This window comes from Psammomys obesus, unplaced genomic scaffold, assembly GCF_907164565.1.
Source record: "Psammomys obesus unplaced genomic scaffold, mPsaObe1.curated_primary_1811, whole genome shotgun sequence".
In the NCBI taxonomy this organism is placed as follows: domain Eukaryota; kingdom Metazoa; phylum Chordata; class Mammalia; order Rodentia; family Muridae; genus Psammomys; species Psammomys obesus.
The window spans coordinates 4,037,948-4,054,145 of record NW_026596134.1 but is presented as its reverse complement, the minus strand read 5'-3'; the positions used below and the strand labels follow the sequence as shown (position 1 = coordinate 4,054,145).

General features: G+C 53.1%; 2 protein-coding genes across 9 annotated transcripts in view; one reads left to right on the top strand and one right to left on the bottom strand.

Moving 5' to 3' along the window:
- Evl (Enah/Vasp-like) overlaps positions 1 to 10,618 on the top strand; it is a 122,763-nt gene extending 112,145 nt beyond the window's left edge. For 4 of the 5 annotated variants that reach the window (XM_055592833.1, XM_055592831.1, XM_055592829.1 and 1 more), the window contains 7 exons: positions 2,391 to 2,451; positions 3,938 to 4,001; positions 5,695 to 5,761; positions 5,850 to 5,912; positions 8,232 to 8,298; positions 8,571 to 8,628; positions 10,148 to 10,618. In XM_055592833.1, the coding sequence (XP_055448808.1) occupies positions 2,391 to 2,451; positions 3,938 to 4,001; positions 5,695 to 5,761; positions 5,850 to 5,912; positions 8,232 to 8,298; positions 8,571 to 8,628; positions 10,148 to 10,185 (418 nt within the window). In that variant the 3' untranslated portion in view covers positions 10,186 to 10,618. The remainder of the gene's footprint in view (positions 1 to 2,390; positions 2,452 to 3,937; positions 4,002 to 5,694; positions 5,762 to 5,849; positions 5,913 to 8,231; positions 8,299 to 8,570; positions 8,629 to 10,147) is intronic. The other variant, XM_055592830.1, reaches the window with a different exon arrangement.
- Degs2 (delta 4-desaturase, sphingolipid 2) overlaps positions 1 to 16,198 on the bottom strand; it is a 102,547-nt gene that overhangs the window by 79,393 nt on the left and 6,956 nt on the right. For 2 of the 4 annotated variants that reach the window (XM_055592834.1, XM_055592836.1), the window contains exons 2-3: positions 14,000 to 14,742; positions 12,291 to 12,709 (exon numbers count right to left, since the gene is read on the bottom strand). In XM_055592834.1, the coding sequence (XP_055448809.1) occupies positions 12,563 to 12,709; positions 14,000 to 14,742 (890 nt within the window). In that variant the 3' untranslated portion in view covers positions 12,291 to 12,562. Of the gene's footprint in view, positions 1 to 12,290; positions 12,710 to 13,999; positions 14,743 to 15,446; positions 15,625 to 16,198 lie in introns of those variants that run through there. The other 2 variants (XM_055592835.1, XM_055592837.1) reach the window with 2 other exon arrangements.

Below are 16,198 nucleotides of genomic sequence, written 5' to 3'. Positions count from 1 at the left end.
TGAGAAAAGATAAAGCCACAGCAGAGGCCTGTCCCCTGCTGCTCCAGTTAGTACCACAAATAAGAGTCCCCGGCAGGGTGGGCAGGCCAGGCACCCTTCACATATCAGCAAAGCACCCCTCACCCTGCCCTCCCATCACCACTGAGACACTGAGCAAAAGGCTCTCGCCATAACTAGGTAGGGAGAACTACCCTCCTGAGGTGAGGAGACAGCTGTGTGATCCCTGCCACTTGCTCCCTCACTCTCTTCCACCTTCTAGGCTGACAAGCCTGAGTGAAAACTGTATGCCTGGATACTTCACACTGTTGTCCTAATTTATCTCATTAAATCCAAGAGGGAGGCTCTGTGAGCATGAAGAGAGTAGATGGGCCCAGAAGTGCAGGCAGCCAGGCTGCTGCTTCATGGTAGGGCAGACCCTGGCCTCCTCCACACATGCAGCAGAAGATTGGTGTCAGAGGACGGTGGGACGTCTGTAGAATTGGCCTCCCCAAGCCTCCTAGAGGGCCTAGGCAGGCATAAATTGCCAAGATAGGAGCCAGACATGTAAGCAGCCTTCACAGAACATTAAGTCAAGGCCTGTAGAGGGAGAAAACAGGCCTCAGGGAGGAGGTGCTACCTGTACTCAGCTCACAGAAGTACAGCTCCTTGGGCTGGAGACAGCACAGGTGCCAGGCAGTGTTCAAGTGCTTGGCAGAGACTCAGCACGTGTGGAGGACTGTAGAGGTAGGCTAAAGGCTGAAAGAGCACATCACTGCCCAGCTGCATTGCGTCTCGGAGTACTCAGAGGTGGCCCGGGCTTCAGATAACAGTAGAAAATAGCTTTAGAAAAGAAAAGGTTTTCACCTTCCCTACCGAGACGAGTGAGCTTAACCACTTGGCCTAGATAGCAATGGCGTAGTCCAAACTGAAAGGGAGTACTCTCTCTAAAAACAGGAAAGGTTAGAGTATCCAGGAGCCAAGCGGATGCCAGGTGCTGGAACATGGGGGTGGGATCCAGGCTCTATAAAAGCAACGGTGCTTTGCACAATTTGCAGGGATCAACCAAACAACTCTTTGAAATCACCTCAGTGAGATTGGTAGTCCTGCTTTTGTCCCCTGCTTCTTCTCTTCCAGCAGGGGTCTACCTGCAGTGGAGAACAGGGGCTGTGAGCTGCTATGTGACCAGCCCTGTCACAAGTATTTGCCTCAAAATCTTACCAGAGGAGAGTGGAATGGCCTCGTCTCTAGCTGTCTCCTTGCCAGTTTTTACAGTGTTGGAGTGGAACTCATGGCTTCCGTGCTGGGCAGATGTACTACCACTGAGGCACACTCTCTGCCTAGGCATCCCTCTATTAAGAGATGAAACATCAATGGATTGAAATAGGGTGAAGTGAGTGTGTAGACCTTCAGGAAGAGGTGACGATGGCTGGCATAGAGTGGATGGTAGTGAGGATAGGTCCAAGTGGGAAGAAATACAAAGAACTGATGAGACTTAATGTTCCTAGTTTGTGGACAAGACAGCTTGTGTGAGCCCTGCCTCTGGTAGCCAGAGACACTCCTAGCATACACCAGGCCCACTTCACTCCTGGCAGGCTGCTCACCTCAGGATATGGGAGGCTAATGGCTTCAAGGGCTCACACAGTTGAAAATACACCAGAGCACATTGCTGGGAAGGATAGGAGGCCTGTGTCTTTACCTGGGAGGAAGCCAGGTACAGTGACCACTGAGACAGGAAGCACAGGTAAAGTGAGAGTCCTGGAAAGGGAGTTTCTATGCCTATAACGAACATTCATGAGTTGAGTATAGGGAAGCCCTGCTACTCTCTGGGCACTTTTAGCTCCTCAGTGTTGCTCTAGACTGGGAAGGGAGTGACTAGCTGAACTGAAGTTCAAGACAGAAGAATGGCAAGAGAAAGTCTTGTCCCCTGCGACACGATGCTAGAGTCGAGGCTCCCCAGCCAGCCAGTGGCAGCAGAAGCCTCCCACAGCTCTGACCTAAAAGAGACACCGTGGTCCAGGGTTCCAGTCTATCCATAGGCCTGGAGTAACCCTGTCCCCTGGGGGACCTAAACAGGACACAACCAGCTTCTTTCTCCCTCAGAAGCTATGGCCAGCACCAGCTGAGCTGAACAAAGAAACAGCCCAGAAACTTACTTCCTGCCCAGACCAGTTTTGAGTCTAGGTCATGGGTGAGAACAGAAAGTCTTACTCCCTGGCCTTGGCTCATGCAAAGAAGGGTACCTGACCAAGTGGCCTGTTCATATAAACAGAGACCGGAAGCCACACACAGTCTGTCAGGGAATCAAGTGTGGGCCCGGAAGCCACACAGCTCTAGCTCACTGTGAGCCTTGGGAAACTGATTTTGTTTTGTTGTTGTGATTGTGATTGTTGTTTTTTTCTCCCAACATCTAGGAGAAAAGCAGCCTCCCAGACAGACAAGCCTGCTGACAGAAAGGAGGATGAGAGTCAAACGGTAGGCACCACTCCACCCAGCCAGCCCACACTCTCAGGCCTGCCTCCGATGTAAGCAAATCTGCCAGTGAGGTCACTGGGAACTGGGTCCCTGGTTTGAACATAGCTGTGAGGGAGGGGCAGGGATCTGTTTGTGGTACAGGTCCAGCCAGGCTTGCACCTCCTGAGCATTCTCTTGACCAGATCCTCGGAGCCATTACTCAGCAGGGAAAGCAGAAGTAGGCAGAAAAGCCTCGGCCAGCAGAATCAGCTTGGAAGACTCCCAGGGAACCACAGGCCACACTCTACTCCAGCATACTAGGCCGCATCAAGGCTGAATTCTTGTGGAAGTCAGAGACATTTTATTTCAAATTATTCATAATTCTAAACACTCCACTCAAGTGCTTCAAGCCCAGTGGGAGTTGAGGTTCCTAGCCATTGCAGGATCCTGGAGCCCTGGGCTCTTATCCTTGGCAGGCATATGGAGGCTGTCAGCAGAGCTCTCAGCCCTCAACTGCTGTTTATGGTGACCAGTTTTCCTTATGTGCGTGATAAGCTTTCTTACAAAAAATAATAAAATTCTACTGAGACTACTGAGTAAAAAGCCTCAAGTGCAAACAGCATGAAGGTTGCACTTCACTAGCAGAACTAGAGGGAAGTACAGCTTCCTGCTTCATCTTCCTCATGTGCTCAGCCAGTGAGGTAGGCCTTGTGCCCCTGGGCTTCAGTCTTCCCTACCAGTCTATTGTGCCTGTGCCACTTCGCTGGGCTTGGGCATATGCAGTTCTCTCTGCACACCAGCTAGCCTCTCTCAGCCTATGCTTCTGCATGATCCTTACCCCCTAAAAATGCCCTCTCGGGCTCCAGATTAGAAAGGTTACCCCTCTTCCCTAGCTCTCTGCTTCAGCTGTGCCCTTCGTACAGCCAGGGTTGCCTTGCAGACCTCACCCACTGACTCAAGCCGCCATGCTGGACATACAAAGGCCTGCGTGGCCAGGAATCTCTGGATATTTACATGGCTGTGTTAGGATTTGGTAGCCATATTCCATCAAGTCAGTACTGGTTTTTCTTGGGTGTCAGCTAGCATTCCCTAGCCCCAGCTTCAGAGTGTCTCAGGCCACAGAACCTTAAGGATTGGATTTCACTATTGAGGCCCTGTTGAAACCCTCTTCAGGCCTCATTTTTCCACCTTAAAAAAAAAAAACAAACATATATAGATATATATAATAGATATATATTTTATATATAAATAGATATAGATATATATCTTCTGTATAAATCAGGCCTGGGCAGGGTGCTTGCGGGCCAGAAAAGCTACCTTCCTGAGGCTTCTTCCTCCCCACTGTCCAAAGCCTGGTGTACCACTTCCTGTGATGTGAGGGTTTTATTCTTTAATGTAGATATCTACTGTTCATATTCTTTGAGTGCATTTGGAAAGCAAGCTGGTGCAAAGGTGCCATGCCTTGTTCCTAACAGACTAATGAAAGGGCCCTTCTCTCCCATTTTAGGAAGATCCTAGCACCTCCCCATCCCCAGGGACCCGAGCCACCAGCCAGCCACCTAATTCCTCAGGTAAGAGGGCACCTGACCCAACAAGTCTTGAGGTCATAGAGCAGGTGGTTAGCTGATCTGGCCACTTCACTCTATGGGTGAGTGGAGAGGGTCAGGTCTACTGAATTCCAGGCTCTCAGAACTTCCACACCGTGACAAGGGGCCCTTGACCCTGGTCCAGCTAAGAAAAATGCACTGACAGTACCATCCACAGTGGAGATGTCGTGTTGAGGATGGAGGCTTTGTGGTAGTGAGGTGTTTTTGGTTTTTTGTTTGTTTTGTTGTTTTTACAATCCAGAACCTCCACACATTAGTCTAGCAAGCTGCCACTTAGCTACCCCTAGCCAAGAAGCTATTTAATGTCATGTTTTCTGTCTCCTGTGTAATGCCAACTAGACTGATACTACAGTTAGACCACCGATTGACATTACTTTACCAGAAACACACCCCCTAGTCTTAGCCCAGCCAGCTGTGGCAGAGGGGGGTAGTTAGAAAAGCACCATGAGGCTTAGCTATGGGAAGAAGACCCGGAGGCTGGCTACTCAGGGTTTAGCTAAGGACATGCTCAGTGTCAGCTTCATGCCAAGCCTAGAGCTCATGAATGTGGTAAGAGAGGTGGAGGGTCAGGTTGTCCCACCTAACAGATAGACGCTTTTGACAGCTTATGTCTATACTAGTGAATGTGTTTTCCAGCCTTCTAGGATTTCCTGGGGTGTTGCTCCCTGCATTGCAGATTCTTTGGTCAGTGTTACTATCTGTGTGGGTTAAGGGATTTCCCACAGCAGTTTTGGTTCCCTGTGATGAAGTATTCTGTTTGAGGCCACATACCTGGAGTATGGCTATGCCCCCAGATCTTGCTCCTATAGGCCCAGCACACCTGCCAGGTGGCTTTGAGATAAGCTTCCTCAATCTGAGGTTGATCTGTAGACAAGGCTCAGCCTAGGGCAGGACAGCCTTGATGCCCCTTTACTTGACCCCTGGCCAGTGTGTTCTGCTCAATTTAGTCTATTTCCTGTGAATTGGAATATGAATTGTAATCTAGTACAATAAAAGTTGAGCATTCAGGCAGATCTCTGTAAGTTCATGGTTAAGCCTGGTCTAGAAAGCGAGTCTAGGACAGCCAAGGCTATACTGAGAAACCCTGTCTTAAAAAACCAAAACAGAAAAAGAAAATAAAAGAAAAGTAAAAAATGCTCCAAATTCTGAAACTTTCCCAGCAAATTTCAGATGAACTCTGAATCTGTAACACCTGCAGTCCCAGGCATCCAGATGAGGCACCCTCAGCCTGTACCATTAGACTTAGAAAGGAGAAAGCTGTTTCCAGGTCCAGGAGGGGGGCAGGCCAGACTCAGTGTGAGGAGACTAGTGAGCAGAGGGACAGTGGGATCCCAGGGAGCCTGCCTACAGGAACATGCACGAGGGCAAGACTGATGGGAGTGTTGGGACGGGTCCCTGGCTGCTCACTTGTAGCTGGAATCTCTGCTTTCCTACCTACTGAGCCAAGCTCCATGGAGAGAACTAAGTTTCTTGGGAACAGTGGGAAACAGGGTGACAGCAGGGCTACCTACAGTTCCTGCTAAAAGGGGGACTGAGACTCAGGAGCCAGGTTGCAGCTCTACTACAAGCAGCACCCACAGACTGGGTAGGCTTCTGCAAAGGGTAGTTAGGAGTGGGGTGACACTGAGTCCTAACCCTTCGTGAAATGAATTGGCAGAGGCTGGCCGAAAGCCCTGGGAACGGAGCAACTCGGTGGAGAAACCTGTGTCCTCGTTGCTTTCCAGGTGAGCTGTTCTGGGAAGGGCCAAGAGGCGAGTCTCGTGGGCAGGCTCTGGCACTGGTTCACATGTCTGTTTCATTCCATTGCCGTAGAACGCCGTCTGTGGCAAAGAGCCCCGAAGCTAAGAGCCCCCTTCAGTCGCAGCCTCACTCTAGGTACCGACAACCCTACTGCCCATGTGTTGCCCAGGCTCTGGGGCCTCCTCTGTCCCCTTGCCCATGACTAACACCCCCGAGCCCTGTCTCATGTCTTGGTATTAACAACTTGCTCTGGGAAGGGTGGTCTGCTCTTTCAGACCTGGGAAGAGGCAAAGCCAGAGACCCTCACAATAGTGTAGTCTAGCTCCTTCCTCTCCTGAGACCCCGAGAAGGCCAAGGCTCTGGAGAGGCATGACTACCAGAGGGAAAGTGAAGCAAAGCAGAGAACCGTCAGTCCCTCCCACGCAGGGCAACTGTGGGGACTGCTGCTCCCCTCAGTGCAACACCCTGTTTCTTCAGATCATCCTGGGGTTCCTTCCTCTGCATGCAGCACACCTAGCCAGCCTCCTTACAAATCAGCTGACAATGTTTCCCAAACCAAATGCCAGTATGACAGCAGGATAGACCATTGAGAACTCCCAAAAAGTCAAAGATAGTAACTGGAGGCAAGTATGCCTGCATTTGAAGGTCCCCAAAATTTCCCCAAGATTTCCCCAGAAAATCTCTCCACTGGCCACCCCAAATGGGAGCAGGCAGCTCTTGTCACAGAGCAGGTGACACCAGAAGCCAGGCTTGCAGAGTGAAACAAGGTGACGAGCAAGAGGTCCTCCAGCCTGGTGCTGACAGGCATGCCCAAGGTCATCCAGGCTGTATGCAGCCATAGCTGTGGTTCCTAGGAGAGGCTCTGGAGAAGACTGAGGACAGTGGTAGTTGAGGACAGAGTTTTAGAGAAGGGCTTGGCCAAGCCTCTGGGTGAGAGAGAATCTGCTGCACAGAGATTTGAGAGGCGGCCTCCAATGTGAAGAAGTGGAGGTGCTGGTGCCTTGAGCATACCCACCCTAGCAAAGTCACGGAACAGGCCAGTATGGCCAGAGAGGGTGGGAAATGGGAAGAGTGGCCCTGAGGCTTGGCTGTAAGCTGATTGTCTGCATGCAGGGTCCCTCCAGAGCTTTAGCACAGGACTCTGCCTAAAGGAGGCCCACTCCATCAGAGGCGGAAGGCGGACAGGAGGCTGGAGTAGGCCTGTGGCCTTTCAGCAGAGCTAGTCCTGACTACTGGTGCATTCTCAGCATCTGCGCCTACTTCTCAGTGGCCAGGTGTCCTTCCCTGGGCAGACACATGGCCAAGGCCTCTCTTTTAGAATGAAATCTCTTTGCAGCTTCAGGCCAAATCTATCTCTAGTTTTAGTGAAGATGTACAGTAACCACCCACTCAAAGCACACATGTTCTTCATGATGGCTGCCGTGTGGATGTGGGAGAGCTGAGGCTTTGAGAAGTAAGGCAAATGATTCAAGTTCCCAGCATTCACTGCTGAAATGGTGCTGGCAGCCTATAGGAAGGGCCTGAAGCTTGGGTCTATTTTCCTACCAGGACCCAGAATTCCTGGTAGACCTGTTCAGCACCACAATTAACATCTGCTCATGCGCAACAGATGCATGCACACTTCATTTTTCACCCTGTTGTCACAAACTTTGGAGATCAGTGACCCTCACTCTCTAAGCACGATCCCTCACACTAAGCCAACCCCATACGTGGACATTTGAATTCCATCGCCTCCCAGTCTCCCTACCTGGTTCCAGCCATGTCCCTTCCCTGGAGCCATATCTCCACATGGGCAGAGAATTGGGTCCAGACTGTATCTGCCTTTAGCCCCTCCACCATGTTCTGAAAGACCCTGGAGTTAGAGTCACATTGTGGCTAGTGAGTATCTGGGGAGAGTGCCTGCGCAAGAGGCATTGAAGTTCAGATGAGTGATCTCAGTCAGAACCTGTTCAAAGTATAACCAGGAAAGAATGACTGCCCCAAAGAGCAAAGCCACATCCTAGGATGTTTCTGAAAGAGCGAAGTAGGCAAGCCGCTTCCCACCCAAGAAGTGCTAGCTTGGGGATGTAGTACCCCCAACATGGAGCTAACTATAATTTCATTGCCACCATTGTTGGGTTTCACCAACCAGAGTGCAGCTGGGAACACAAGCTCCATGTGGAGGAAGACATGATCAGTTCTGTCCATCTCTAGAGAGGCGGGGGCGCTAGTTCAAGCTGCCTCAGTTGCCCCCTCTGCATAGGCCTTTCAAGCAGAAGACGGCTCTGATGGTGGGATCCTGTGGGGGGTAGGATTCTCATCCTTTCGCAGCAGCCCTAGGTTAAGTAGAGCAGAAGGGCTAGGCAGCAAGTGGCACGTGAACCCTGAGAAGAGCACCCTAACGCGACAGGCTTCCCCACCATGAGTGCCCACAGACCCTGGCAATTGCTTCCCCACACCTGCCCGTTCTTCCAGGGTGAAGCCTGCAGGGAGTGTGAATGACGTGGGCCTGGATGCTTTAGATTTGGATCGGATGAAACAGGTGAGAGCCAGTCCAGCCAGCAGCCTGGGGACTATCTCTAGCCAGTGGGTTCCATGCTTGACTGCCACAAAGGCAGGCGCCTGGCCAGTGGAGAAAGACGGAGTGCCTGGGCATCCGCAGCCTGCTTCTGGGGCCCCTCCCTGTGGGCAGCTATCATGAACTGAGGGGTGGTTAGAGCAGAGTTTGTCCAGGGCCTGGCTGAGGGAAAGACCCCTGCAGCACAGCCCCTGGAGCCATCGTCTGTCCCTTCACTCTGAGACTCTGCCCAGCAGGAGATCCTGGAGGAGGTGGTTCGAGAGCTCCACAAGGTAAAGGAGGAGATCATTGATGGTGAGTGGGGCTGCTCCGGCCAGAGATGAGCACATTATCCCTCCAGCGTCCCACATTCACCCGAGTTTGTAGTTGTGGAAACTGAGGTGCAGAGAAGTGAAGTGGCTTTCCAAGAAAGCACAGCTCCCTGGGGTGTGGCTTTCTGTATCTAAGATCTCCCTTGCCTCAGCTTCCTCCCAGAAGATCACCTATAAGGAGAGGGTAGGCCTGGAGACAACCCAGGTTTCTGTCCTTTCCTGTTCACGTCTGTTGCCTGTCCAATCCTCCTGCCACTGCTGCCTCAGGAGGGTACCTGAGCTTTACAATTTGCATGACCCTGTGTAGGGAGCAGACATGGTGTTCCCTCCCAAAAGAGCCCCTGGCTCCAAAAAGTGAGACTGTGACCCTCATATCACATATGTCCCCACCAGAGCCATTGAGGGCCTGACTTAGGCTAGAACAGCACAGAACCAAACAGCACAGCCTGCACCCATGCCCCACCTGCTGTCCTACCTATCACTTGTTCCCAGGCTTTTGGCAGTGACCGAAGTTAGAAAGGCCTATGAAGCCATAGGGGCAGCTATGGCAGGCTCCCATAGGGAAGATGTACTCAGAGGTACTGTGGGGACCTGGCAGCCAATAGCAGCCAGTAGCTACAACCAGTAGCCAGCGATAGCTACAACCCTTGGCCACAGAGAACACAATTCCTGTCTGTCCAGTCCCACCAGAGGACAAGTCTGGGAGAGTGTTCATGAATGCAGGAAAGAGATGGCACAGCGAAGAAACAGCTGACTGTCTCACTGCTGCCTCACAGTCCTGGCCTTGCGGAAATAGCTGGGTCGGAAACCCTGAGCACAGCCAAGCTGTCCTCACAAGAGCTGCCTGGGAAGAGACAGAGTGTGTTAAGAGCCTGCTTCAGTCGCTGCTTGCCATCCTCATGTCGGCCCACACTAAGAGCCTGTTAATTAATGGTCACCCTCCTCTAGCTGTTGGTTCCAGCCAGGTCTGTCCACTGTTGAGGATACCACAGGCCTATGCCGGGCTCGGGGAGACTGTGGGAGCTAAGAGAAAGGAGTCCAGACCAGGGGGAGAAACAGGAAGAGGAGAGTTTGGGAAGGCTCAATGGGTGCTCAAGCACACAGAACAGAGCCAGCCCTGGAGGAGAAAGTCTAGGCCATGGCACCAGCACAGTCCACAGCTCTGCTATACCACATGCACCCGGCAGGCTGGAGCCAGCCTCCAATCTGTGTGAGGAGGGACCCAAGGGCCTCTTAGCAGATGTTGTGGGTGCTCACCTGTCAGACTCGAGGAAGACCCTGGGTTCCTCAGTAGCCTGAGGCAGTGCAAAGGCGAGCCATGGTCTTTGGCATTTTTAAGTCTCATCATTAGGGGCAAAAGCCCATGAGGGCTGGGTTGTCTCCCCAAAGGTCTATGTCAGAGCTACCATGCTGGTAGGCCTCTATCCCATCTGTGGTCTCCTGGAGGCCTGAGCAGGGTGCTTCTCTGCCCCACTGAGCCCCCTCTCCTGTCCTGCCCTTAGCCATCAGGCAGGAACTAAGTGGGATCAGCACCACGTAAGATGACGCCAGCCCTGGAGGATCGTGAGGAGCCACGCTGGCCCCAGCGAACAGCGAGCCTGCAGAAGCTGGGATGTGCTTAAGTCTCAACCTGTGACACAATATTAAATGAGGAAACAATCTTCAACTCCTGGATTTTTTAGTGTACCTGACACACTATTCTTTTTTTGTATTTTATATCTGCTTATTTAAGTGTACATTTTTTTGGTTTCTAGAGAGAACACCCCCAAATCACCTGCTTTATTAGATGGCTTCCACATTTTCTCCTAGGTGACACTGTTGGCACCTCAGCTGGCAGTGAGCAGCTGGGTACGGTGTGGCCTTTCCATGCCACAGAGCTGTCAGAATACAGCTCAGCCCCAGCGGCCATGGTGTTCGTATGTCCACGCAGTGCGTGTTATGTCCACATGATAATAAACCGTTCACTGTCCACACTCAGTTTCTGGCTTTCTCTTGTGCACCAGCCCCTGGCTGCCCTGGTGGAATGCCCTTTTACAAGGAGTGCCCAGGCCAGAGCATGCAGGACTAATGGGATAAAGGGGCCTCAGAGCAGCTGGGCTGCACCAGAACATCCCCAGGACCCAGGAGCGTAACCAAGCTACCCTGCGCCTCCTACTTGTGGAACTGAGCCTCAGGTCCTGCCTGGGGGAGCCATATGGCCCCAGGATCACAAGGTAGGTGGGCTCTGAGTGCAACACATTCCCTGGACCCAAGACAACTCCACGTGCAATCTGTCAAGTGCCAGAAGTGGCCCTGGGGCACCGGGAGGTGAGAGGAAGCTTTCCCGCATGCAAAGTCCCTGATCCCTTTGGCATTGCCAGAAACAATCCATGGCCACTTAATGAAGGGTCTCAGCACTGAATCTTCATTGTGGTTCCAGGGATGCTCTGACTCTTGGTGTGAAGGGCCATGTCAATATCGCCAGGAGACTAGCCATGGGGACCTTGTAACCTTCCATGACCATAGAGCCTACTGGTGTGCTCGGTGCTGAGAGCTAGGTAGGAGGGGATGGGGTGAGGTCCATGGCGCCTCATTTCCAACCATCCTAAAAGCTGGGAATGCAGTTGTTGGGCCTATGAGGAGATAAACTTCACAGCTTAGGCAACTTGGCCAAGGCAGCACGGTCCACATTCCTAAGAACATTGCTGCAGCCCTCCAGCCTCCTCACACAGCACCCTCGGAGGTACAGTTAGACCCAGACTAGCCTCTGACACGAGAGGAGGCCCCAACACAGCCTATGGCACTGTCTGCAGGAAGTAGGCTCATGCAGTGAGGCACAACCAGGAGAGTGGGGTGCAGCTGGGCTCATTGGGATTCCCCAGTGCCTGCATTCATCTTTGTGCACAGGGAGGGGCCACCTGCCCTGGCTCAGAGTCCTCCAGTCTCAGAAAAAGTTCTGCGACCAGGCCTTCCAAGTCATCTCAACAGTCGCTATACAGGGACGCCTGTTTCCGGAACTCAGGGGCCACTCCCAGGCATGGGGCAATGGTATACCCTCTGTCCATGGCCTCCTTTTTGGTGAGGTCCTTGGTCAAGCCCAGGCTATAGTCTGGACCTACTCTTTTCCCTCTGCCAAGGGACCCCCTCTTAGCACACTGCTGCTACCTGCTCTGGACATCAGGACCCGCTCTGGTCCGGCTCCTTAGGATCAGGTGTAGTCACATGAGCATTTGTTCCCCAACCGCAACTCAAACGCAGAGAGGCTGGCCAGCCATCCGACTTGGGAGTTGGTTCCATGTAGGGTGGGGAGAGGTGAGCCCCATGCTGACAGCCTGACCTGACCTTATCCAGGGATATGGATCTTATGCTGCCATCCTGGCCCTAGCCAAGCTCAGGATGATGGTTTCATAGGTCAGAGGACCTAAAGTGAAGCTGTCCCATGGCTTGGAGGAAGGGACCTTCTGATGCCCATATCTAGAGGTTTCTCCATAGCAGCAGAAGCCTCAGGCCTTCAAGAGCCTAAGGGAATGAGACTCAGGCCTGGGGCTTGCCAAAGGGAGCTACACAGGGCTGCTGGACTCCATCCACCTGGATTCAGGCCCCATTCTGAGAGACCAGGTTCAGGCCAAGACTCCATTCTGCCCAAAAGAAGGACAACACGTAGACTATGACAAATACTAGATTTAATCTGGGACACAGGAACAGAGAAGCTAGCTCCACGGGACCAGAGGTGCAGAGTATCCTGTTCAGTCGTAGCTAAGATCCAGAAAGAACAGGTAAGCCTGGTTATTCCAACCATAGCCTGTATCCACTGTTGCTGGGCACAACAGGATGAGAAGCAATCCAGACTACAGGAGATGTAGACAGACCAGTTCTGTGCCCATGGGACCGGGAGCAGCATGGAGTCATGGTGCTTGGCCCCTGCTGGCCGGCAGGACTCACAGGCAGTTCTTTGCCAGCTTAAACTTGCGCTTAACCCTGGAGTAGGGTCCCAGAGAGTCCTCAAATACAAAGTCCCAGAGCACCTTCACCCAGGAGTAGTACTGCGGCAGGTGGTCGTAGTACTCAGGTGCAATCTTCCGCACCTGTGGAGAGGGTTAGCGTCAAGACTGTACCTTGGCTGGTACTCTACACATATACTGTGAGTGCACACTGACACTGAGCAGCGGGAAGGGCGCACGCAGGCCCAGCGCACCACCTCAGAACCAACTTTCCGCTCCGGGAGGTCCAGGTGGGCCCACTGTGCTCTGCAGAATTCTGAGGCCTATGGGCCTTGGGTCACACCCTCACCCCAGCATCCTATGATCTCCTGCCTCTGGGCCTCAGCTTTCACCGTTTCCTCACCCAACACACTTCTGCAGCTCTGAGCTTTACCCCTGACCTGATGATATGCCACATCTGCCGCCTACCCCAGGGAGTGCTTCAGCCGCACTGAACCTCCACAGTGCTATGGCACTCGCCCTCCCGCCTCCCCAGGGAAGGCACTGCTACATCTGAAATGGGCCCAGCAGGCAGCCTTCTCTCCCGCCTACAGTGAGTGCTCCATGAAGGCTGCCCCTTCAGAGGTGGCCTCAGCTGAGACTCGAGCTTGACTTCTGAGATGTGCTGTCCCCTCTTAGCCTCTGCCCTCATCTCAAATGTACATTTGAGTGTGACAGCTGTGGAGGGATGAGAACGCTTCATAGGTTGCTTGGGTACAGCCTTGGGCCAATCCAAAGTCGCCCAGCAATGCGCACACACACACCTGGTCACCCACGGAGGGTGACACACTCCCGAGTACCCTCCCGTACTGCTGCCCCTTGGCACACTTAACAGCCATTGGCATTCAAGGCCTCCTGTCCCTCTGTCTCAGCCTGCATCCCTTCCACCTCCCCTCTTCTCAGCTTTCCTTGCCTGTAGCTGCAGCCAGTCCCCATAGGTTGCAAGGACAAGACCACGCCTGTGCTGCCTGGCCAGCTCCAGGCTGGGAGCAGTATGTCTGTGCTGGTCCAAGGCTGTGACAAGAAATGAGCACCAACAAGCATGAGCTAGGAAGCAGGGTACCTCACAGTATCCACTGACACCGACAAGGAAGCTGAAATGGAGCATGCACTTGATCAGAGACACTCCAGAGCCCACTAGTGGGGTTCCAACAGGTGTGCACTAACCTAAGCTACTAACCTGAACCTGCCCGGAAAACTGCCCTGTCTCCATCTGCCTCCTCCATCTCCAGCCAGACACTGGCTTGTGTGGTACAGCCTTTCCTGATGCCCTGGAGCCAAAAGTGAGTGACCGGTCCATTGCCAACACACAAACAAATAAGGCAGGCTGGGAATAGCTGGAGGCCTTCTCCTCGCTCCTGCTATATCTGCTTCCATGCCAGGTTGAGCACTTACCAGCGGCAGATAGCAACCGGGGATGCTGGGGAAGTCGTGGTGCTCCATGTGGTAGCCCACATTGAAGGTGATCCAGTTGAGGGGCCCATAGTAGGAATAAGTCTCATGGCCCTTCAGGAACATGTAATGCTCGGCCACGAAGTGGCCAGAGATAGGGTGCAGGCCCAAGCCCAGAAAGGAGCTGGCCATAAGGTAGGCTATGGGCTTTACCCCCCAGAGGGCAAAGATGGTGATGTCAACTGCCATCTGCACCAGGGTGTTGAGCATCTCCATCCGCGTTATCGCCTTGGGGTGCACATAGAGTGGCCGCAGAGTGTAGATGAAGGGTTGCAGTATCAGCCAGAGCACTTTGCGGGCCGGAGTGCAGAAGAACCAGCCTTCAAAGTTCGTGGGAATGTCCACGTCCAGCCCGTCGCCACCCAGGTAACGGTGGTGGTCCACGTGGTACTTCTTGAAGGATGAGGCATAGGGTAAGCCAATTGGCAGATTGGCAAAGATGCCAAACCAACGGTTGCGGTAGGAACAGCTTGTGCCAAAGGCAGTATTGTGCGAGATGTCGTGGATGGCCAGTGTCAGTGAGTGGTTGACGCAGCCACCGAAGGCATAGGCCCAAAAGAACAACCACCGCCAAGAGAGCCCCCGCACCAGCCAGCAGGCCAGTAACTGCGCCAGCACCATTCCCGTCACCGTCCATTTGATGTGGGGGTCTGGCCGCATCAGGGCCTTGATGGCCGGGTATTTGGCTACAGGGGAGACAAGAATGATGAGTGACTCCAAGTTTATTGAACCCTCATCCTCCCCCCCCTTCTCCTGCCATCTCCCATCTTCAGGCCCCAGCGGCACCCTGAAAGTAAACAGCAGCCCAACGCCTACCCTCAAAGGTCTTAGAGAGGCATGTACACCATCACTGAACTTTCTGTCTGGGAAGAGTTGCAGCCTGGATTGTGGGGTACAAAGGCCTCACTCTGACCACCTTCTGAAGGAGGCTAGAAGATGTCCCAGGGTCGGGGAATTTACCACCAGCAGAAATAAAGTACAGGTGCCACAACAGGCCACATAAGGAAAATGATCTGCCGGGAACCAAAGTGACTGCAGAACCACAGGCCTCGTGGCCCGGCGTTCCGGCCGGCACATCCATGCCGAGTGCAGCTAGTTGCTTGGACATGGCCAGATCGAGATGATGTGGGCTGGTCACTCCCAAGCTTGCCAGACATTTGGGGGTGGCCAGGCATCAGGGAGGCAGTTCCTAAAACAAATAAGCACTTCGGAGAAGCTAACAAAATGTTAGCTATCTCTACAGGGCAGCAAGTGTCCGTCCTTATACAGTTTGTGCATTTTTGTATGTTTGTTTTCTAGAAAAGGAGCGAATGGTGCACATGGAAGTTTGCCAAGCCAGGAAGGCCCAGGAGGGAAAGACAGAGCATTGACAGCATTTAGGTGTCGGTACCTGAAGGCTAAGGGCTGGGGCAAGTGCCTTCTAGAAAGCTCTGGGGCTGGCAGTGTGGCTGATCACACAGCTAGGGCTGCATCTGGGAACTGGTGCAGGTGTCACAACGGGTCACATAAGGGGTCATCAGAAATTCAGGATGACAGCTATCCCCAGGTCTGCTCCGTCCCCTGGCTCCCTGGACAAGAACAGACATCCAAGAGATGGGGCCAAGCCCGTCCTGCAGGTAAGAAACCCAGCCAGCTGAGGAGGATCTTGGCCTAGTGCACCTCAGTTAAACAGCTCAGCAGCTCCACCACCCTGTGAGCAGACCGTGGCCTCAACTTGCCTTGCCCAGGCCTGGCCTGTAGAGAGAGTCTTCTAAGACCAGAGCAGGAGCGATGGCCTTGACTGGAACTGACAAGGCCATGTAAACAACAATTACGGCTGTATAAATGTGACTGTCATTAACGCCTCTGGCCTGCACACTAGAGTGGCAGGGCTGGGGAGGTGGTTCAGTTTCTAGTGCAAAGCCTTGGGTCCATCCCCAACACCATGTGGGCAGTGTGCTGACACACACCTGAAATCTCAGCACTTGAGGGTGGAGGCAGGAGGATCAGAAGTTCAAGATATTCCTCAGGTACAAAGTGAGTGTGAGGCAGCCTGGGCTGCATGAGACTGTGTAAGTAGAGAAAGAAGAAAGAGAGAGGGAGGGAGGAAGGAAGGAAGGAAGGGAGGGAGGGGGAGGGAGGGAGGGAGGGAGGGAGGGGGGG